The sequence below is a fragment of the Dermacentor albipictus genome, chromosome 5 (genome assembly GCF_038994185.2).
Source record: "Dermacentor albipictus isolate Rhodes 1998 colony chromosome 5, USDA_Dalb.pri_finalv2, whole genome shotgun sequence".
NCBI classification, from domain to species: Eukaryota; Metazoa; Arthropoda; class Arachnida; order Ixodida; family Ixodidae; genus Dermacentor; species Dermacentor albipictus.
In genome coordinates this window covers 53162168-53185477 of record NC_091825.1, presented here as the reverse complement: position 1 = coordinate 53185477, position 23310 = coordinate 53162168, and the positions used below count along the sequence as shown (strand labels likewise).

Sequence of the window (23310 nt, the reverse complement as noted above, 5' to 3'; positions counted from 1 at the left end):
GGGTTATACAGAAAAAGAAGGTGCTCAAATTTAGTGGTTTTGTTCACTAGGCTGCGAGCATTATTATTTATTAGCGTGAAATCTCGAGTTCGGTTTCTACGGTGTCATTCAGACTTGCGTGAAGTTGCGTTTTTCTTGCTTGTTTTTATTCTACAAGACTGCGCATTGTTCCATGCATACAACTCGTTGTCGATGATAATCTTGGTGGACTCTTACAGAATAAGTCTCCGAGGCACTGTTGAGTGCTGGAGATCCTGCACCAGCCGCTTTATTACAACCTCAAGTGCTCTTCTCAGACCTTCGTTTGCCAATATAAATTTTTTTTTACACGCTCAATCATCTCATAGGGCCAAATTGCACTAGAGGAAAGCAGGTTGGTTTGACCTAGGGGCACAGCAGGCATAAGCTGCAACTGCCCAGCTTCTGGCAGAATAGCCACTTAAGAATGGGTGAGCGTATCGGAGAAAGCAGGCTTGACAAAACCAAACAGAAAAGGCAGTTTTTGTCACCTTGCAAATTGTATGGCATAGAGTTATCACGAACCAAAATTATTACAAAAATGCTTCTAACGAGCCAGCTGTGCAATGAATATACAAAGAACAGGTCGAGTGCCTGTCGAAGTAAACAGCAGAGTGGCACCCATGCTGTCAGAACTATCGTTCCTTGAGCGATTCATTACTGGTAAACTAAAACCTAGATGAACTGCATTGCGAATGTTGCGATAAGGGCACATTCATAAATAAATACGGCACCGATCTCAGAGGCAGATTGACTTTAGGTTCAAACACTCTGGCCATGTTGACTTAAATCACTTCAGTACATCTCGCAGAATTGCTTGCTATGTACAAAATGCCACACCATTCCGAGTAGACCATTCCAGAAAGAAAACGATCACTAGCGACTGTAGCCGATTATACGCCTGGCATACAAATAAGAGCATTTGCCCAAGCCAGCATTGGCAGTGAAGTAAAAAAAAATTATGGGGTTTTACGTGCCAAAACCACTTTCTGATTATGAGGCACACCGTAGTGGAGGACTCCGGAAATTTTGACCACCTGGGGTTCTTTAACGTGCACCTAAATCTAAGTACACAGGTGTTTTCGCATTTCACCCCCATCGAAATGCGGCCACCGTGGCCGGGATTCGATCACGCGACCTCGTGCTCAGCAGCCTAACACCATAGCCACAGAGCAACGACGGCGGGTGGCAGTGAAGTCGGTCTGCTCACAAATGGCATCACTGTGTATGCAATATGGTGGTACAGTGAATAAAATGGTCTATAGCATTTTGTATTCAGCAGGGGAATGCTGTACGCGGTGTACATGGCTAAGCAGTTCTGCATCCTCTTTTGCCACCTAAAGTGGGCTGCTGCAGGTGGCTGGGACAACACATGCACACATACATAACTGAGAAATGACGCTGGCGCTGCAAGTGCTGCTGCAGTTTCCGTATAGTAATTGCTTTTGCAATAAAAGAGTGAGGAAAAAAGAAAACATCAGGAAGATCCTCTGCACTGTGGGAATTGGCGTAAATGAAGCTTCAATGAGTTGGCAAGACATAGCAGCACATCACGATAAGAAGTCTGCTGCAAATTTCAATGAATGCGTCCTGTGACCTGCCCGTTGGAGTCATCAGCAGCGGTGGCATACCTTGCAGAGAAAAGGTAAGTTTTACCAGAAGCAGTATTTTTGATTTATCACTTTCGGTGATACTATCAGCTCCTCGAGACATCGCATGACTTGGCATCAGATGCATCCAAGTACACTGACGAAGCCGTTCCTGGCACAAATAGTGCCAGAAATGCTGTCAGCCATAGACGCTGATGCACCCAGTACTGAGTCACGCTAAACCTCACATCATATCCCTGAAAGCAAATGGTGGCATGACTAACGACAGATGCTACTCAACAAGACAGCAGACAATGACGTCAACACACCAAATTGTGGAGGGGTAGGCAAAGAAAGCTTTGCTTAAAAAAAAAAAGAAATAAAAGAAGAACACGCAAACATACCCGAGCCCTATCCGGGATGGTGGAACGTCCTGCAATGGGGTGCCCTCATAGTCATCATCATTCTCAGCTTCGTCCTCCGTGGCTGAGAATGTGACGTGGAGTGGAGGGCTGGTAGGAGGTTTGGGCGAGCCACCACTGTTGATGAAACGCTGTAGGCGCTTCTCGTATAAGTTCCGTGTCGTGCCTGCGTGCATGCATCATGTCACCCAACATTAGGCAGCAGCTTAATGAGGCACTAGAGGTAAAACATGTTGATTTAGTCTGGTAAAATATTTTTTCAAGTTTCGAATTCCGCTTATTTAGGAGATAGTGGATGGCTATTACCAGAGAAAACAAAAGACAGAGTTTCCCTTCTTGGAGCTTGAGCTCAAACCAGAGTGCTGCTACATTAGCATGACTTTATGAATTTCAAGGCATTTTCGTGCATTCAAGCCATTTTTATGGAAAGGAAAAGCTGTCAATGATCAAGAACAGTAACCCTTGTTTATCAATGGGCCACTGGGTAGTCTCGAGCATATGCTACCCGAATGCCAAAACATCAGAAGCTAAAGCAAGCATTTTAAGACATTCTTTCGATTTTGCATCTGTTGCTTGCTAGGCGTATTCCAGAAATGCAATTTTCCAATCTGGCTTCACGCTGTTTAGCGTACCGTAAGCCAAACCCGGTGCCGGCAATTTTCCACCGGATTCAAAAAAAAAAAATCCGCGTGTTGATAAAATTGCACATACAAGGCCTGGAGTGTGGCCTGATCCCGGTGACCAGAACCGGTAACGCACTCCCTCACCAGAGCAGGATTGGCCACCCTGGTGCAGTACTTGGCCACAACCTCCTATATGAAGACAACAATCAAACCCCGGCCCTCAGTCCCCAGCAGCGGTGAAGCAACTGACCATGGCGGCGGTCAGACCTGCGACGCAGCAGAGGGTGCTAAGAATCACTGGCTCCGGACAGGCCGCCATTGGAATATGAACCTGGCAACGTTTAACGCTAGAACGTTATCTAGTGAGGCGAGTCTAGCAGTGCTATTGGAAGAATTAGAAGGCAGTAAATGGGATATACTAGGGCTTAGTGAAGTTAGAAGGCCAAAAGAAGCATATACAGTGCTAAAAAGCGGGCACGTCCTGTGCTACCGGGGCTTAGCGGAGAGAAGAGAACTAGGAGTCGGATTCCTGATTAATAAGAACATAGCTGGTAACATACAGGAATTCTATAGCATTAACGAGAGGGTGGCAGGTCTCGTTGTGAAACTTAACAAGAGGTACAAAATGAAGATTGTACAGGTCTACGCCCCTACATCCAGTCATGATGACCAGGAAGTCGAAAGCTTCTATGAAGACGTGGAATCGGCGATGGGTAGAGTGAAAACTAAATACACTATACTAATGGGCGACTTTAATGCCAAGGTAGGCAAGAAGCAGGCTGGAGACAAGGCAGTTGGGGAATATGGCATAGGCACTAGGAATAACAGGGGAGAGTCATTAGTGGAGTTTGCGGAACAGAATAATATGAGGATAATGAATACCTTCTTCCGCAAGCGGGATAGCCGAAAGTGGACGTGGAGGAGCCCGACCGGTGAGACTAGAAATCAAATAGATTTCATACTCTGCGCTAACCCCGGCATCATACAAGATGTAGACGTGCTCGGCAAGGTGTGCTGCAGTGACCACAGGATGGTAAGAACTCGAATTAGCCTAGACCTGAGGAGGGAACGGAAGAAACTGGTACATAAGAAGCCGATTAATGAGTTAGCGGTAAGAGGGAAAATAGAGGCATTCCAGATCAAGCTACAGAACAGGTATTCGGCTCTAACTCAGGAAGAGGACCTTAGTGTTGAAGCAATGAACGACAATCTTGTGGGCATCATTAAGAAGTGTGCAATGGAAGTCGGTGGTAACTCCGTTAGGCAGGATACCAGCAAACTATTGCAGGAGACGAAAGATCTGATCAAGAAACGCCAATGTATGAAAGCCTCTAACCCTACAGCTAGAATAGAACTGGCAGAACTTTCAAAGTTAATCAACAAGCGTAAGACAGCTGACATAAGGAAGTATAATATGGATAGAATTGAACATGCTCTCAGGAACGGAGGAAGCCTAAAAACAGTGAAGAAGAAACTAGGAATTGGCAAGAATCAGATGTATGCGCTAAGAGACAAAGCCGGCAATATCATTACTAATATGGATGAGATAGCTCAAGTGGCTGAGGAGTTCTATAGAGATTTATACAGTACCATTGCCACCCAAGATGATAATGGAAGAGAAAATAGTCTAGAGGAATTCGAAATCCCAAAGGTAACGCCGGAAGAAGTAAAGAAAGCCTTGGGAGATATGCAAAGGGGGAAGGCAGCTGGGGAGGATCAGGTAACAGCAGATTTGTTGAAGGATGGTGGACAGATTGTTCTAGAGAAACTGGCCACCCTGTATACGCAATGCCTCATGACCTCGAGCATACCGGAATCTTGGAAGAACGCTAACATAATCCTAATCCATAAGAAAGGGGACGCCAAAGACTTGAAAAATTATAGACCGATCAGCTTACTGTGCGTTGCCTACAAAGTATTTACTAAGATAATCGCAAATAGAATCAGGAACACCTTAGACTTCTGTCAACCAAAGGACCAGGCAGGATTCCGTAAAGGCTACTCAACAATAGATCATACTCACACTATCAATCAGGTGATAGAGAAATGTGCAGAATATAACCAACCCTTATATATAGCTTTCATTGATTACGAGAAAGCGTTTGATTCTGTCGAAACCTCAGCAGTCATGGAGGCATTACGGAATCAGGGTGTACACGAGCCGTATGTAAAAATACTGAAAGATATCTATAGCGGCTCCACAGCCACCGTAGTCCTCCAAAAAGCAAGCAACAAAATCCCAATAAAGAAAGGCGTCAGGCAGGGAGATACGATCTCTCCAATGCTATTCACAGCATGTTTACAGGAGGTATTCAGAGACCTGGATTGGGAAGAATTGGGGATAAAAGTTAATGGAGAGTACCTTAGTAACTTGCGATTCGCTGATGATATTGCCTTGCTTAGTAACTCAGGGGACCAATTGCAATGCATGCTCACTGACCTGGAGAGGCAAAGCAGAAGAGTGGGTCTAAAAATTAATCTGCAGAAAACTAAAGTTATGTTTAACAGTCTCGGAAGAGAGCATCAATTCACAATAGGCAGCGAGGCACTGGAAGTCGTAAGGGAATACATCTACTTAGGGCAGGTAGTGACGGCGGATCCGGATCATGAGACGGAAATAATCAGAAGAATAAGAATGGGCTGGGGTGCGTTTGGCAGGCATTCTGAGATCATGAACAGCAGGTTGCCATTATCCCTCAAGAGAAAAGTATATAATAGCTGTGTCTTACCAGTACTCACCTACGGGGCAGAAACCTGGAGGCTTACGAAAAAGGTTCTATTCAAATTGAGGACGACGCAACGAGCTATGGAAAGAAGAATGATAGGTGTAACGTTAAGGGATAAGAAAAGAGCAGATTCGGTGAGGGAACAAACGCGAGTTAACGACATCTTAGTTGAAATCAAGAAAAAGAAATGGGCTTGGGCAGGACATGTAATGAGGAGGGAAGATAACCGGTGGTCATTAAGGGTTACGGACTGGATCCCAAGGGAAGGGAAGCGTAGCAGGGGTCGGCAGAAGGTTAGGTGGGCGGATGAGATTAAGAAGTTTGCAGGGACGGCATGGCCACAATTAGTACATGACCGGGGTTGTTGGAGAAGTGTGGGAGAGGCCTTTGCCCTGCAGTGGGCGTAACCAGGCTGATGATGATGATGATGAAGCCAAACCACCCAAATGCGCGAGCACGTCACAGCCAGCTCCGTGGAACATTGGCCGATACGCCCTAATCACTAAAGTTGGCATGCGACACCTGTCAACAGTGGACATAATGGCCGTGGGTGAAGCATGACAGCTGTCAAAATGACAGATTACAGTTGCTGTAGACAGATGCCACATGCTGGCTGTGCGTGCTCGCAAGCTGAGGCTCAACTGCATGTATGCGATTCTCAAGTGACAGGTCTCATCATTGTGGAGGACAATCTGTTGCTGCACTGGTCACCGCATGCTTGTGCAAACACATAGTGGCAACCGGTCTGCTCGATTCAATCTGAATTAGCTGTTGCTACTTGCTCTCCCTACTGACGGCCGGAAATAAATGGTAAAAATCAGAATCCACTTGGTCTGACCTCACAGTGAGGGCAAAGTATTGGCTATGTTTAGTCATTAGTGTGATCAGTTGTTTGTTTCGACTGTTAGGCATTAGATGCCACTGAGAACCACTGAGGTGTTTTGATTTCTACCTACCGGATAGCAGCATGACAGCATATTAAATCAACATCTAGTACATCCTGGCTAAAATGTTAGGTTCATGGCATGTTGCAGATTTTTTTTACAGTTCCATGATTGTGTTTACTCTAACAATGAAAACTTGTCACCGCTTCTATTCGCAATGTTGCGCCCATGTTCTTGTCCCATGCCGTATCACGGACTGCCTGTCCCTTTGCTTGTTGCCTGAATATTGTGTGCATGTACGTGGTTACCTTTACAGGGTCAAGTCTGATGGCAATAGTGCTTTTAAGAGACACTAAGGGCCGGCACTAAACCTAAATTGTTAGGTTGTCATGCTAAAAGGCCTTGAAACTATCTGCCTTTTTCATGTTCCTGTGCTGCCCCCTGCCACATGCCACCGGAAACATTCTGGAAGGATGCCAGGGCTTTCACCAGTTAATTTGTGTACCTTGTGCATTGGTTGTGCATTTTGTGGATAGCGATGAATTATTAATGGGGGCAGCATGTCATTCCTCGAAGCTATGCAGCACTCACCAACTACTAGCAGGGCTGAGTGCACTAATGTGCTAATAGTGCGGCAGATAAAGGCAAGCCGAGTTCTGTATGCCCACGCGGCTACCTTGCAGTTCGTTGTTGCTGTTGCCTGCTCTTGCACCTTTCTCTTTGTATCCTTTTTACATATTCCTTAGACATTTCACATATTCAAGAAAGCCTTCGAGCTCAGCATTCCGCATAAGATTTGCCAAAGTGGTGCACTTGTTTATATCGACATCTACAGCCACAAATCGATGTTAGTTTGACATTAAGGAAATGCGGAATCGCTGATAAAAACTACTGTCAAAACGCAGTAAAACCACAGCCGCTGGCGAAACACGTATCTGTGCATATGGGCTGCGTTGTTCCACACCGAGAAAAGTCAATATGAGCTGCCGAGCCACTTAAGCAACGGCAACACGTGATCTAGACACATTACAGGCTGTTATCAATTCTGCTTTTCTTTAACTTCATCCTACTTGAACTTTATGCATCCCATGAAATATTACAGAAAACTGTGCTTGGCATAAGTGCTCACTTATAAGACGTGTAGTCCACTCGCAAAAACATGGATGCGGTCGTTGACACCGTTCGTAATTAACTGAGCAAGGAGGTTGTTTATGCTGCCGTACCAAATGCACTGTCTCTTGCGTCCCGTTTGACGCATGCAATGTCAACAGTACTTCTCTGGCATTAAGAAATGTGTCAGCATAACAAGCTGACACAGCTGACACAAGTTAAGCTGACAGGCGTACAAAATTCTGCCGCATCTGCATGTAGTCCGCACACTAGTGTAGCGTCGCATCTGTGTGTAGCTAGAGCACTGTCCGAAGAGTTCAAGTGGATTGCTAAGCCTTTCTATCACAGACAGTGCTTTGCCTTTGGGTGAAATAGTAAATATTTTCCCATTCATTCAATTCTCACAAAGGTTTCCATGTGCGCACATTTCAAATGGCTACAATCAGAAGTTGTTTAAGGGAAATTTAAGCTGCTTAAGTTGACTGCTATTGGGCTTTGACAGCTGCATGCCAGTGAACAAAGCTCGCAACCATTTCGAAGAAACAACATTCTGCCTCTTCAGTAACAAACACTCACTGACAATGGGGCCCACTGGCTCGCCAAATTCCTTCAGCTTGGTGTAGAGCTCATCGTTGGTCAGAGAACGTACCCCCTCGGACACTTCCACAGGTAGGCTGGTGTCGTGCCGCTGCAGAGAGAGACATCACGTGACGTGAGGATTCAGAGTCAAAAGCCTGTGAGGATGAGGGAGGGGCAAACAAGATGCAAAGCAATGTAGCTGCAAGTCCAACTTCAAATACACTTTTTCCCGTCTCGATTTGTTCACTACAAGCATAGAGAGCGTGTAATGACTGCCTGAGTGTTATGTTATTTGTGCATCGCAAGGATGAACCATGTGGAAGACAAGCCAAGCAAGGCAGCTTCTGTATTGTGTCCATTCTGTGTCCCTGCCCTGCTGAACACCAAGTACCTAGTTCCCATGCCTAAAAGAAATTTTGAACATAAGTAAATAAAATTCTGGGGTTCTACATGGCCAAAACACAATATGATTATGAGCCACACTGTATTGGGGGACTCCGGGTTAATTTGGACCAGCTGGTTGGGGAAGGTGGGAAGAGAGAGAAAGGAGTTTAATGACACGAAATGCCGAGAGGTCGGCCTGAGGTATATTCCTCTAGCCAGCTACTCGGCATTTGGGGAAGGGGAAGATGCATGATGGGTGACGATGACGATAGAAGGAAGATGTAGAACATATGGCAAGCAACTTGGCATGCTCAAAGTCTGCAATCCAGGCCCGTAATTTTTAAAAAGTTCAGTAATGCCTTGATGGCCTTGAAACTCGACTGAGCGTCTGGCCAAGGGCCTAAAATAACGTCCTCCAACAACGGTGCGCTGTCGAGACGCGCGAGGTCCTTGACCAACCTATCACGCTCTTCCACAAACTTAGGGCAGTCACAAAGCACATGACCTATAGTCTCAGTCACATTGCACACCTCACAGTGTGGAGACTCGGTGCGTCGCATGAGGTGCACGTATCCGCGCGTAAACGCTACCCCCAGCCTTAGCCTGTGCAGAAGACTGGCACAGCTTCGTTGAATTTTCGGTGGTAGCCTAAAATTCATGGTGGGGTCCAATCTCTGGAGTCATCTGTGGCGATTATCCGGATTGTCCCAGTGCTTTGCTGTCAATTTTCGTATGACACTGGAGACAGTTGACGTTGGCGTCCGCTCTTGAAAAAGGAATTGAAAGCAGTGACTCTCGTTCTTCGAGTGCTTTCTTCGCTTCGGCGTCGGCCAGTTCGTTGCCCTGTATACCACAGTGACTAGGAATCCACTGGAATGTGATGTGGTGGCCGTTTTCTTGCGCTAAAGTGTAGAGCTCGGCAGTTTGAAGAGCCAGCACTCTGTAAGCGCTTTTTTTCAACACCACTCTAAGTAGTTGAAGAGCCAATTTTGCGTCACTGAAAACTGTCCATATTTGAGGAGGCTGTCGCGCAATATATTGAACGTGGGAAGTTCTTCAATGTGCACCTAAATGAAAACAGATGAGAAATTTTTTTAAAAATTTCAGCTCTCAAAAAGTTCTATTAGACAAAAGGTTTTTGAATGAATGGATAAACGAGGAAGGTTCCTTTGTGCACTCTCGGCGGAAGAATTCCAATATAGCTGCATACAAAGATTTTTACAAGTGATGCTTTTTTATTTATTTAAAGACACCTTACAGGCCCCTAGAGCTATCGTGTAAGGGGGAGAGTACACTTAAAGATTATACAATAATTATAATAGATATGTGAATACATATACAAAAAATACAGTGTAATAAATGCACTAACATACAGTAATGTGGCGTTAAAATTGTACAAAGGGCAAACCGCATGCTTTTGAATGTGAGAGGTCAGTGAACAAGAAACTCACGAAGTTCACAACTCGAAAGGACAGCACCTTTCGAGTTGTTGTTCTAGATAACCCCATTCTATCATTCTAATTGTTTCAATCTCTTGCTGTGGCTCTCACCGATGACATCTATTTACCCATATTTGAATTTTTTTCTAGTAGGTGCATGCACGCTCTGTGTTTAACAAAAGTGATTGTATAGCTAATGTGTAAATACATAATACTAGTGTGCAGTGCACATTACTGAAACAATAATATGCGTGCATTAGCTTCCATGCATCAACCTTGCAGCAAAGGCATATGTTGAGGCACATTTGCAGAGCCTTTGATTGGCACTATGACTTTTAACCCTTTCAGACAGTGTACACAGTTGTGTACAGTGAGATAGTGCATCAAAAGCAAAAGCACTCATGAAAGTAATGATATTTAACAGGTGTCACATACATTTTGAAACGCTTATAATTGGAATTGCACTGCAAATTTGAATAACGTGCGCGGAATATTTTAGCAGAATGAGTGGAAAGGTAGACGGTTTGGTGTTTACTCGGTGTCAGTGTGTTGTATGTAGCAGGTTCACTTTTGTCATTGGTTTTCACAATGCCATGCACCACGCTTCATGTTCAAGTGGCTGAATAAGTGATATTCAAGCTTTTCAAAACATGAATAGTTTATGTTCTCATATTTGATGTTCCTGTAGGGAGTTTTTGCATGGAGTCCACATTCTGCTAAAGTGGCAAATTTCACTAAACAATAGAAAATGTTTAATACTTTTCTACAGCTGTACACTATGATTGTGAAGATGCAAGAAATGTGGTGAAAGTAAGTTTTCAATTAACGGGATAAAGCGGCATTTGAAAGGGCCAACAAGCCAAAAGCGAGAACATTCTGAAGCAAGCACAGGTTGAAAACTGCACAGGAAAGACAACAATTGTTCGTTCAGGATCGTAGATGTTTGTCAAGCGCCACAGAGACCGCAACCTATTCTACCTATATATAAATGGCACTCTTACTGGTGCTAAACCGTACAAGTACGTAGATTTGTGTCCGTCTTACGTGTGTGCAACATAAGATATCTGACTCATCTGCTGCTGCATGCTTCCCAGCAAAATGCTGCAGAGTTTTCTTCTATGCAAAAGTACAATATGCACCTTGCATCAGCCCTGAAGCTGGTTCGTAGAAAAAAAGTTATGCTTACTTAGCAGTGCCAATGTATATGGTCAATTTTAAATTGTGGGACAAGTATATCGATTATTTAAATTTAGAAAATTTAGTGTGAGGACAGGCGACACATTTTACCTGGGAGTGAGGGTAGGAGGAAAATTATGCACCGAGGGCTAGGGAGGGCAGGTAAATCTTACAAGGTGAAAATGAGGATGAGGCTAGTGTGCTGAAAGTGAGGGAGTAAAACAAAAAATGAATGCATTTGCCAACCTCTGGTCACTAATGCCCTTGACATGCAGGCAAACTTGAAAGCTTTCAACACCCCTTGACTTGACTTGAGGGTACTTAAAGAAGCAAGAACTTGCTTCTTGCTGGGCAAGTTCATGCAGTTTACCTTATTCCTTTAACGGTATATAAACAGTACACAGTTAGTAGCAGCGCTTGCGTGTGTCGTGTTCTCTGAACTCTAAAATTAGTTCACACCTTTTGGGTGACTTCGGGGCCCGACGCTGCCACTTTATTGGGGCGCCTGAGTGAGTACTGTTTTGCCTCCTCAATAATTCTTGCTCCATGGTCAAAGCTAACTTGCGTCCACAAATGTGCATGCTGTGACTGCAAGGGTTAACAACAGTTGCACTTATAGAAACTTCGTGTGACCTCGAAGAATTGTTTACTGAAGTGACAGCCTCGTATGAGTATTTACAAGACCTCATGGTAGGAAACAGTTCAATATTACAGCCAGAGTCCCTTGCACCACCAAGAGACTGGCATTTCTCAATGGTGCAAGCTTCCTTTATGTAATTGTCTTATACTTTGCTATCACTAGAGGTTTATATACATAATCATGTCATCAGAAGCCAACAAACAAGGGCACCAAGGACAGCATCGCATGAGTAAGCAAGGACGTGGGGCTCGTGCCTCACCTGCAAGCGGCTCTTTTTTCATCCACTTTCATTTCCATTAGTTTATTATTTTCTCTAATTCAATTATTAAGTACATGCAATTTACTCGATGCTGTAGTTGGTGCTTGTTTGCTTCCTATGATACGACTAATAAATATCCGACCCTCGGTTTCCTTTTTTCTCGTTCACACACGTGTGTGTGTGTGTGTGTGTGTGTGTGTGTGTGTGTGTGTGTGTAAAGCTGGTTGGGCCCCTCCACCGCTTGAAAAATTAAACTCTGCCTGCAATTTTTGTCACAGGGAGTTTCCGTCTGATATGATAGCAGAGCTGCCTTTCCTGTGCTCCCAGTGCATTCGGTTCAGATATTGCCCCAATTTACAGTTGAAATCTGATGAACATTTTGAATGAGGTGCAACTTTTAACAACAATAATTATAATAAAGACTGCATTTGCTATTTAAAGAACTGTCCCTAACAAACAGTTAATGAATTGTCATTATTTAGCCTTCTAAAGCTCACATTATTAGCAGCAAAGTATGTCCACTTCACCTAGGAACTCCGTGAATACGCCACATTCGCTGCACTCAGCCTTTTTACAAAAGATATGCAGCCACAAAAGAAAAAAAAAAAGGCGCCGTGTAGAGATACAGAATATTAGGAGAGCAAAAAAAAAAACAGCATAAGAAACGCAAATAAAGATAAGTGACAGCATCTCTGGACTATAACAATATATTGTAGCTCGTAGGGTATTCATTTATAACTGCGCACAAATTGAACTTTATTCAAACATGCAAGTGAAGAGGAGTTGATACAGGTGCTTTGTAGCTTTAAGATTTCTTTCGCTTCTAAAACTTCGTGCGGTTTCATCAAAGTTCATGCTCACGATTTATTTTTGAAACAGTGGCACCCATCCGTAACCCCTACAGCGGAAGGCTAAATGCACTGAAATAGCATAGTTTATGTTGTACTTGTGTTCCCTGATCTGCTTGTTAAGACAACAGCCTGCTTGTCCTATGTGCACTCTTTCTTAACAGTGAGCTAGCTATTTAAGCTTTTAGTCTTGCCATGGAGCATTACCAAAAAATTCAGCCCAGCCTCGCGATACCTAGCAACCACCTGAGAGAGCCCTGAGCCACGTAACCTTCTCACACCCCACGCGCGTAAGGCGGAGTTGTGACGTCACAGGCGGGTAAAAGCTTGGAACAGCCGGCGCTACGACACACCTCTCGCCTCCTCTACACCGTGCGTAAGTGCTGCTGCTTTGGAAAGACAGAAAAGGTCTGGACGCCCGAAGAAGAAGTGGTTTACCAGGAAGAGTATCGTACTGCTAAGCGAGATTCGAAGCGTTGCAGCCGAACTGACCCGGAACACCGCGCCGAAGCTGTGGCTGAGAAGAGGACGCCGAGAGTAGGCGCCTGAACGCCAGACGTCACTGAGAAAGTGACCCTGGCCTGCGACTGCTCGAAAACTTCCAGCATCAAGCCCGCCGAGAGATAGGGGGTGCGAACAGCTGATTCCAGTGTGAATTTCTGGGCTTAGAGTTTGAGCACAGCTGTTGCGTCTGACTGACTTTGGTTCAGCATAGCCATATCGTGACCATATTATGACCACTGTGATGTGTGGGGGACCGACCGGAATGGAAATGATGAGACTTAGTCCAGCCACGCATAACTTAGCCAAACCTAAATACAACTTTGTAAAACCTAGCATAACTTCGCAAAAGCTAGAAGCAACTTGGACAAGCCTAACATAACCTCGCAAAACCTAGAACCGACTTAGCCAAGCCATGTAATAGCCAAGTGATCACAAGCTCTGCTGTTGACTACAGCCTTGCACCACTAGTGCAAGCTGCGCAAATTTTTTTTTTTTTACGCGACAGTGGGATGGAGTACACTACATTTTCTCAGCATCTGACAAACTACTGACAGCGTGGCTTGGGGTAGCTTTTGCTTGAACTAGCTCCACTGTTAAGCTGATGGCAGACTAGCAAGGTGTTTTGGCACAGACAAAAAGGGACATCGATCTTTGCCCTTCTGCCAATCTTCTTCAAATTATGGTAGAAGTGGCATAAATACAAATTTTCACTTTTTTCCACCTCAGCTCTAATCTGATGCCAATTATATGCCATTGCCTATCTTTATTTGTATTTTTGATGCTATTCTCTCACTATCATGCCAATATTTTGTATTTATATAGGTCAGTTTGTCAGAAATAAAACTCTTGTTAGTTGTAGCGCTCATTACGTCTGTTCTTACATTTCTTGTATCTTCAAATTCCTTGCGCTGCTGCTTTAGTAGGCCGAAAACACTAGCCTATCAGCTCGTACTGCTTCACAGCAAACTAAAGCCTTCAGCTATTCGGCGTGTGCCAGGTGTTGCTATTGCCACTATCAATATCCTTCACTGCAACATACAAGATGCTTCACGTATGGAAAGCCCTGCCTACCAACAACTGTAGTGCGTTAGGAGATTGCACTGACTTGAAAGTGCATGCATAGGCCAAGCACTCGCTCGCATCAATCCAGAAGCCAGTGCTGCACATAATTTACAAATCAATTCATTTGTTATGATGATCAGAAACTACATTAATGTGCAGGAGAGCTCAACTGTAGGAAACGACCCAAATGAATTCGAAACTTGGGCAGTTTAATCTCATTTTCCAGGACTCTACTAACTAAAATGAGAAATTACTAGACAATTCCATGAACTTTTCAAAGTGCTCAGAAATTCCCTGACTTTTCCAGGTCATTAAATATCCTGGGCCATGTAAAGAACGAATGGCAAGGTATGGATCCACCATATTGTCGCAGCTTCTTTTTCCAAACAGGAAGGTCTATCAATAAAAATAAAACCTTAAGCACAACTTGACTATACAACCTCCCTCATGCTCCATACAAGTTTACAATGCTTGCAAAGCAACTGAATTACAGTGGAAAAGAAAGTTTGTGCGCCTGCAAAAGCAGTCATCTGATCAAATTTCTTTCCTCCAGTGCCTCCTCGAATGGTTCACACGTGTCATTACCACTCAAAGTGGCATCTGGTGAGCAAGGAGACTTTGAAAGATACTCGAGAGGCAGGTCATGAATGCTCACAAATGCTTGCACATGCAGTATTAGGATAAGCATTATCATGGCCTGGCATGAAAACTCAATGCCCCTGCAAACATGTGACGTGCATGTTTAGCATGTTTCACAAATGTCACACTAGCTGTGAATTTTCTACACAACTGCTACTGAGATTGACGTGCATCACCATACTTAACTTTCATTTTTCTAAAATTTCAATGCGTTGTACTCCTTAACTTGTCAAAAATTTGATAACTTATCACTGAAGTGGGGAGGCCATCTTTACACAGAGACCATGACAATGTTCAGCTGCGTGCATCTGCCACCTATCAGGTATTGTTTACACTGCTGAAGCAGTTTTGTCAACTTATGGGTCAGTGGCCTGTAAATTTGAAATTTTACAACAAATTTAACATTTTTATTTGAGTGGCCTTCGTACACTTTCCTTTACGTTTGCCTACTTCTTATCCCCCGCAACAACAGAATGAATTATTGATAACGTTCACCATCCAAAAGAAACTGAAGCTGCACTGGAGAGCTTCAGATTAATTTTGACTGCATGCAGTTCTCTCATGTGCACTCAAATCATGGCACAAGTGTTCTTGGAGGCCACAGCGGAAAATGCCATTATGTATGGGTTGACACCACCAGCCTTTTCATAGTGATGAAAAATGACAGAAGTTCAAAGGAAGTGTGACCTTTAAGACAGGCTCTTGGAATGCAGCTGCGAGTTGAAATACAGTGCTCATATCAACATCTTGCGACAATGATAGACCATAATGTGCTAGAATAGTTTGTTACTACCCGATTCTTTGCTTTGAAAAACTGTACACAGATCAATTGCGGGGTTTAACATCGCAAAGCTGCACAGTGGGCTATGATGCATGCCATGGTGGAGGGCTCCAAGTTAATTCTGACAAACCTGAGGTTCCTAAGAGGACACTAAAGGCAAATTCTAAGTTGATGTGGACTGTTTAAATACGATTACAGAAACCTCGCAACTCTTGTTTCGTGCCAACGAAATGCTTAGCTTACGAGAAAATTGCATCTGAAGCGTCCCAATACCTTTATTGCAATTAAAATCTCTCACCGCCCAACTCGGGGAGTAGTGACGTTGCATACGCTATCATCACCCTTTGCTGCCGTGAGCGAGCAAAGCGGCCCCCGACAGACGGCGATGCCGAGCCAAGATAGAGTGGCTGATTCGCCGCTGCAGCTGCTCTTTGGTCAAGTGGCGTAGACCGTTCAGGCATCCCGCGACATGACATGGAAGTTGAATTCTCTGCTACTTGCAGTTAGTGCTAGTGTCATGAGCCAGCAAAATCAGCACAGCACTACGCTATAACTATTGAAATGCAAAAGTGTGGGCAACGCGGACTAGAGCAAAAACAAAACTTCTCGGATGCCTGCGTTGTTAGGGTTACTTCAATGAGTTTTTTTTCTAGAAGTGAAACAGAACTGGACAGTAGCATTTTATTTCGTCTTATAATACAATACAAGGACGCTTTGTGGAACAAGTGGTGGAGTACTAGTGACAGAATTTAACTGAGGAGTGCTTTGTCATTGGGCAAGTACTTGAATGCCCCAGGAGAGTCTAATGTCCTGCATTTAGCTCAATTTCTTGATAATTAAGGCTCTGTTCATGATAATATTGATGCCTTAGAGATTCTCGAGGACTAGTCTATCAATTTAGCTTGACTTAGTATTTTCCTTTAGCGTCCCTTTAACAGTGGAGACAAAGCAAGGTACTGTACGATTCACTTCTGTGTGAAGTGTGTGAGCGGCCTGCTCCAGTTTTTGGGGTGATGCCCGACTGTGGTTGCTGGGTCTGAGAAAGGTTGCACAGGCTCTTGGGCACACTAATAGGCATGCAGATCTGACAGCATTGCTTTTAAAAAGCAATGGTGTTGGTAAAGGTGTCTTCATGTTTTCGAGTGAGTGTATGGCCCGAAGACGCTGTCACACTGTAGCGTCGCGGGACAGCGGAATCATGGGCATAGGGTGCGTTGGTTGGAGTACGAGCCAGGCAAAATTAGGCTTCACTCGATCCACCGTGAAGCTAGCACAGTCGCAGGTCCATGCATGTCATGTCACTTTCGATGGTGTGGAGAAACAGCACTTGAGGACTATAGTTCCGTTCTTGAAAGTCCAAGCAACCCTTTTGGTGTAGAATGGGCGTAGAGTTTTCATATATTGCTGAAATGTCGCAATATGTAGCATGGTTTGCCTCTCGGTGCCATTGTCATGGCGTTAGCTTCACTGTGCATGCCTATCAGGCTGTGCACGGTCTTGAGCGCACTATTTCAAACCCAGCAGCCTGCAGCGCATACTCCGGAACACTGTTTGCGCACTGTACACCACAGTAAACTGCATTGTACCTGAGTGTTTTAACATAAAAGTGTTCTCTGTCGAACTCAAGCAAAAATCCGTACCACATACAAACGTCACACCACTATCATTTTGCAAGTTTCCTGGCATTCTCATGAGATAGTGCTACTTTGCAATTTGGTGAGGCAGTGGGAGCTGAAAGGGGGATGGTCGGAGAAGGGTAGGGTGACACCACGTGGGGAGGGAGGTTCACATGCAGAAGGTTGGAGGGTCGAGACAAGTGGTTGAAAAAGGGAGCGTGGAGGGAAATGGCATGCCAGCCCAACCAAGGTTGCTCGCTTTTCACTGCGTGACCGTTTTCAGTGCAGAGACACCACTTGAGAAGTGCAGTCCCTAAATGCGCGCCTGCACACCTTTGAACATGTGTGCGGGCATGCACACGGTGCCAACAGAACTCTAACGACGCAGTTTTGCCACGTACACACTCCCCGTTCCATCAGATACACCTGCAACACCTGTGCTGCTGTTTACACACTGCGCAGCAGCACAGGCATTGTGTGCTTTGCTATCGCTGTCATTAGTTTCTTTTCCAAGCAAAACTAATTATTAAGACTGCACATTCATAAACTTGTTTTTGTGAATGTGTAATGAAGCTGCCACAGCTTTTTATAATGCAGGTTTCACTTTTGTGTCATGAACAATTTCTCTAAATGAGGGATTAACCAACTTTTGCATCCCTCCCTATCAGAATGTGGCCACTGCAGCTCAGAATCAAATTCATGATCTCGTGCTCAGCAGTAAAATGCCATAGCCACAGTGCCACTGCAGCGGGTGTGCGCAGAAAAATACATTTACGGTAGTGGCTCTACCGACATGCTCATGCTAGAAGGAAAGTGCAATACAGTGAACTGCTGTGATTCAATTGGGCATTACGATTATGCATAGGATCAAGTTGTCACCGACAGCCCCATTTCTATTGTCAACATTGCTCAGCACAAGTCTACTACATAAGTACATCAGTCTGCACTTAAGGTATCTGTCCCAATTTGTTCACTGCAGTTACGAGGAAATGGCAAAATTTTCAAGCAAATTAAAAACAGTCACCAGTTATAGTTTGCCACTTTTTATTTGAAACCATATTTCTAGGAGTTGCAGCCTGCCTCTCCTGCTGCTTTGAACTACCTACCCAAGAACTTGCATTTCTTAAGACAATACGACTCCACTTTATCCTTATTTGATTTCTGTTTGCAAAGTTTTGTTCTGCTAATAGTACACAAACCCTTGGTTCAAGCAAACATAAGAGTGCCCAATGTTGCTGGAGCTGGAAAATTGTTGCACAATGGTTGTGTGTGATGTATCGACTACTATCATTTTCCACATCTTGTACCACAATGACTACACATGCACAGACTTTTCTGTCATTATGCGGGCTACTGCATTGCTGGTAAGCTAGTATAACATATTTAATGCACACTGTGGACATGAGATCCATGCAGGGAGGGCAAATATATATCAAACAACAGAAAACAACAAACAATATATATGAACACAAAGAGTTCAGAAAGAGCAAACAATTACCACAAAGCAAGGACATACCATTTATCAATGGTGCGAGGAAAAAAAATTATCAGCCCTTCCATTCTGTGAAGGAGGATGAGCAGCAAAGCTGCGGAGTTTTACCTCAATCAACACATTTACGTATACGTATATAGTAAGTAAAATTACCATTATTATTATTGAAATGCACAGACAATGAACACACCTTTTGATTGTGGAGTGATTTATTCTTATTCTTTTATGAAGTAGCAACATGAGCAAATACCGCCGCCATGGGAATTCCACAATATTTACAACTTCACTGTGAACTACATAAGAAAAGTATATGAAACTCGGCGTAATGCTAGAGATGTCTTAGTGGCCAATTGTAATAATTTTTGGGGGGATAGTTTCGATAAAACAAGAGTTGCAGCAGTTTTCTAACTATACGCCCTCCGTAGAAGGCCATGTATTGACAGCAGACGGGAATTCTCGAACATTACAACTTCACTGAGAACTAATAACAAGTAAATGAAACTCTCCGTAATGGTAGAGTCGTCGTAGCGGCGAATTTCAGTATAATTTTTCCCAAGATACCCATATTAGATAGAGAGCTACAGAGCATTTCCGAGAAACTGGAGACGAAAACGCAGGTGGTGCCTACTGCGGATGCTAAAGGAGAAGGCTAGAGTTTTGCGTCAACACACGGACGCGATCCTGGGAGAAGTCGCCCTCAAGAGCTTCGCTGTAAAAAGTAAACACGTTCGGGCAAAACAGGGGGTTATAGCATTTCTTTTAGTGTGGCGAGTTCGTCCCGTCATTAGTGGATTTATATAATTGGAGGGGTCGATGCCAGTCTGCTATTAAGTAGTTCGGAAAAAAATTCCCGCCACAATTTTTTCCCAAGCAGTTCAGGTACCAAAATGTCATTGATCGCTTAGAGAGCCTGAGGTAAAAAGTTTGTACACAAGCCGGAAAACCTGCCCTTGGAGTTCAATATCAAGATTGTACAGCGTGTACGTTAAATGTGGACAAGACAAGTGACAAAGGCAAGCGCTGCCCAACCAGCCAGCCTGCCTGTAAATATTCGTTCAAGGCTGTTTTCTTGCACGAGTTGTCAGGGTCCCACACAAATACAGGCATATTCAAGCTCTAGTCAAATTAAAGGCGTTGAACCACTTGTCGAGAAATGCATTTGAAGATAAATTAGACTATTTTAGACTATTTCAGAAATACTTCACCATAAAACGTTCTTCAATGCATTCAGCAGAAGTGGAGTCATAGGCAATCAAACAGTGTACGCGGTGCTTCCGCTTCTTCGACGATTTGCACTTCGAAGGCTACAGTGAAGTGGGGTGTGCCCACAACACTCCACCTGCAGAACGTCCCCAAGGCGCATGGTTCAAATTTGATTTTGGATGTTCACGTAGATGACATTATTTCCATTTTTGGTGCCTACAATGCGCCAAACATGGTTGTCCTTGGTGAGCCGCAGTGTACTCAGCCAGTGAACTTGTCCCGGCACCTCGTGGTGGCCGCAGTACCTACACTGCGAGCGTTTGCTTTTGTGCATGACAGGGATAGAATATGCGCTTGTACCCTTATGCTCCTGCCTGGCTGTGTTATGTGGTGCAGACCGGCTTTGTCCTGCAGCAGCTTGACCGATGGATAGTAGCCACACCCAACTCGCACATTTAGAAGCGCTATCAATAGTGCCATCATTACGAAGTGTGCGTATGGTCTGACCTGAAGTTTTGCATGGTTCGAGGCTAGGCGAGGTGTTCAAACTGTCTAAATTGGTGACACCTGAAGACTACAAGACTGATAAGCATGGTGGCCGCAGCTGAGCTCGAGCAGACGCGAGTTGGCTTCTTCCGGATTAATCTAATCATTATCGAAATTAGACAATTTTCTCTTACTTCAGCCTGTTAGACGTTCAATAATTATACACAGTAACAGTAGGAAAAAGTGCACTGATTCAAACATCCTCTTTATTGATGCCAGCTATTGGCCAATAAAAGCTGTGCTTTGGAATCTGCTATTTATGACATAAAGTGTTCAGAAAAGAGCGAGAAGCAGGCTTCTGTTGGAAACAACGTTTGGGAGAAAGTTGAATACGCTCTGCGCACGATTGCAAAATTTGGCTGAGATATTTACAGCAGCATATGCTAACCGCAGGCTGTATTTTTTTCACCGGGCCCAAGGAGTGGTTTGGGCCCCCTTTAAGCATTAACCAGCTAGGAGTTCATTACCTAACATCACAATATCAGAGAATAAAGATTATGCAGATCCCACGCACTGTGGGAATGGATGCAAGTGAAGCTTTCCGTACTGGATGCTTTGATTGATAATAATTAGCGGTGATGTTGACAGCTAAAGCTTAATTTCCTCAACGTTTAGGCTAACACGAGAGTGGTGAGTTGATGTTAAACGTTACCTTGCGTGCACCACTGCTGTCTGCGCAGTACACAACACACAGGGAGAGGTGTTTGCTTGAGGCGTTATTGTGCGCCATATTTTGTAACTTCTGAGAGGGTTGAGCATTGTCATTTCCTCACATGGCACATTGCATTGTGGCAGGAGTATTGAACTTGAATTGGATTATGGGGTTGTACGTTTCAAAACCACACTCGAATTATATGAGGGAAGCCGTAGTGGCGGACTGCGGATTAATTTTGACCCTGTGATGTCCCAAAATATGTGTGCACAAGTGTTTTCTATTTCGCCCCCGTCGCAATGCAGCTGCCCTGATTGGGATCAAATCCACGACCTCTAGCAATGCCATAGCCGCAAAGCTAATGCGGCGGCCGCAGAAGTGTTGATTTGATGGTCGGCCGCTTCCGTAGTGTCTCCTGGACCCTGCGGTGCACCTTTAATTTATGCGGCTCTGCTACTAAATGCCGTGCGTAAGCTGCCTGCGTGTGGTTTCGAAAAATGTGAAACGATGGCCAGGTGCTATTCTTGAGAAAGAAAGAAAAGGTGACTGCACAATGCACACAGATAAACAGCTGCACCAACATATGCGGCAGGCAACAGTAGTCGGAGCAAAGCGTGCATGCGATTCTTGGTGGCGGTCAACACACCAAAGATGGGTTGTTTTTTTTCTTCGTGAACAAGTTCACTGCAACCGCTCCTTCCATGGCATATTGCTCTGACAAGTGTAATAGTCTATTATACTTGCGTTTTTATCGTGCGTGCAAAGGAGTCTAGACAGAAACATCCCAGGTGCTTTTCTTAACCGTATAGCCAGTTATGGGAAAAACAATAGACCCAAACTGCAAGTGCTTCGTTTGTCTCAGTCACGTACCAACCAGCCCAAGTTAGCACGTTGGTGCAAAGAGTAAACAACATTTTAGAACGCACCGGATCAGAGCATGCATGTATATCGACAAAGAACGCAAACTTGTGAGTTAGCTGGAGCTATAATTAAATCCTTGTTAGCAGCAGCAGAAGCGGCAGCCGCCGCTTTGGAGTTGTGACCAATGCAACCCGCACGTCGGGCAGCACCTGTCAACAAAGAGGAGTGTCTCCGGTATGAAACGAGGCTCAGTGTCGGTACAGTGAACTGCCCAAGTTGGCAGCGCGCCGTTTGATTCCAGTCACTTCCAACGCTCACAACGAAAGGTTCGCGGCAGCGGGACACCTATAACACAAAGCCGCGAAACGGGCTGCGCACCATTTCGAATGCGGCGCCAACGACCGGCCGTCAATGAGGCCGCCGGCGAGCGAACACCACCCAACGCAGCTGACAAGTGTTACTCGCCTTTGTGTCCACTTCTTCGTCACTCGAGAAGTCCAAGAGACCGTCGCGCGCGGTGTCCGACCCGGGAAAGTGCTCGCGGTAGAGCCGCACGAGTGTCTCCTTGGGGGAGCCGGGCGGCACCGCAACTCCTTTCTGATGCAGCGCCTCCCGCAGACTTGTTTTTGTCATCGTGGCCATTTTCCTTTCCGTTGAGTGCGGCTTTGCCCCTGCTGTTTATAAACGCACGAACGGCAGCCGCTACCACTACAACGGTGCACTACGACGGCTACGACCCAGCCGGTTTGTCACAGCCACACGGTGATGGCCTAGCTACACTTGCACACTGCGTGCCGGTAGGTCGGGCGTGTGAGCATCCGTTTGAGCAACGTTGGGAACGAAAAAGGAGTACAAGAGGCGACATTCGGCAAAAGCTGGCAACAGGAAATACGTCACGCCTAGTGTTAATCCCATCCGTTAGCTGAGGCGAGCAACGAAAAAAAAAGTCGTGAAATGAACTTAAACAACGTTTTATTTTTTTATTCTTTCCAGCGAAAAGTAAAGAGTTTTGCGTATAAATGAACTTATACTTTGTGACTTATTTTTTTGCGTCACCTAGCAACAATTTAGCGTCACGCCAGGCGCGCCATATGGGCGCCATGCCGAGGCATTGGCCATGTGCTAGCCATTCGCCGTGATGCGCCAGGAACGCCACTGTTCTGTACTCTACGACGTCACCAAAGCGAGCGAGACCGGCTGAACGTGTGAAGTTTGCCTGTTCGGAGACCCGTTTCATTTGGACGTAGCCTGTTTATT

At 44.8% G+C, this 23310-nt stretch overlaps 1 protein-coding gene across 1 annotated transcript in view; it reads right to left on the bottom strand.

The window, feature by feature from the left end:
* The window catches only part of LOC135899205 (lamina-associated polypeptide 2-like), a 39693-nt gene extending 16778 nt beyond the window's left edge, over positions 1–22915 (bottom strand). The window contains exons 1-3 of the mRNA XM_065428461.2: positions 22519–22915; positions 7949–8060; positions 2012–2195 (exon numbers count right to left, since the gene is read on the bottom strand). Coding sequence (XP_065284533.1) covers positions 2012–2195; positions 7949–8060; positions 22519–22695 — 473 coding nt within the window. The 5' untranslated portion in view covers positions 22696–22915. The remainder of the gene's footprint in view (positions 1–2011; positions 2196–7948; positions 8061–22518) is intronic.
* Between the last annotated feature and the right edge of the window lie 395 nt (positions 22916–23310).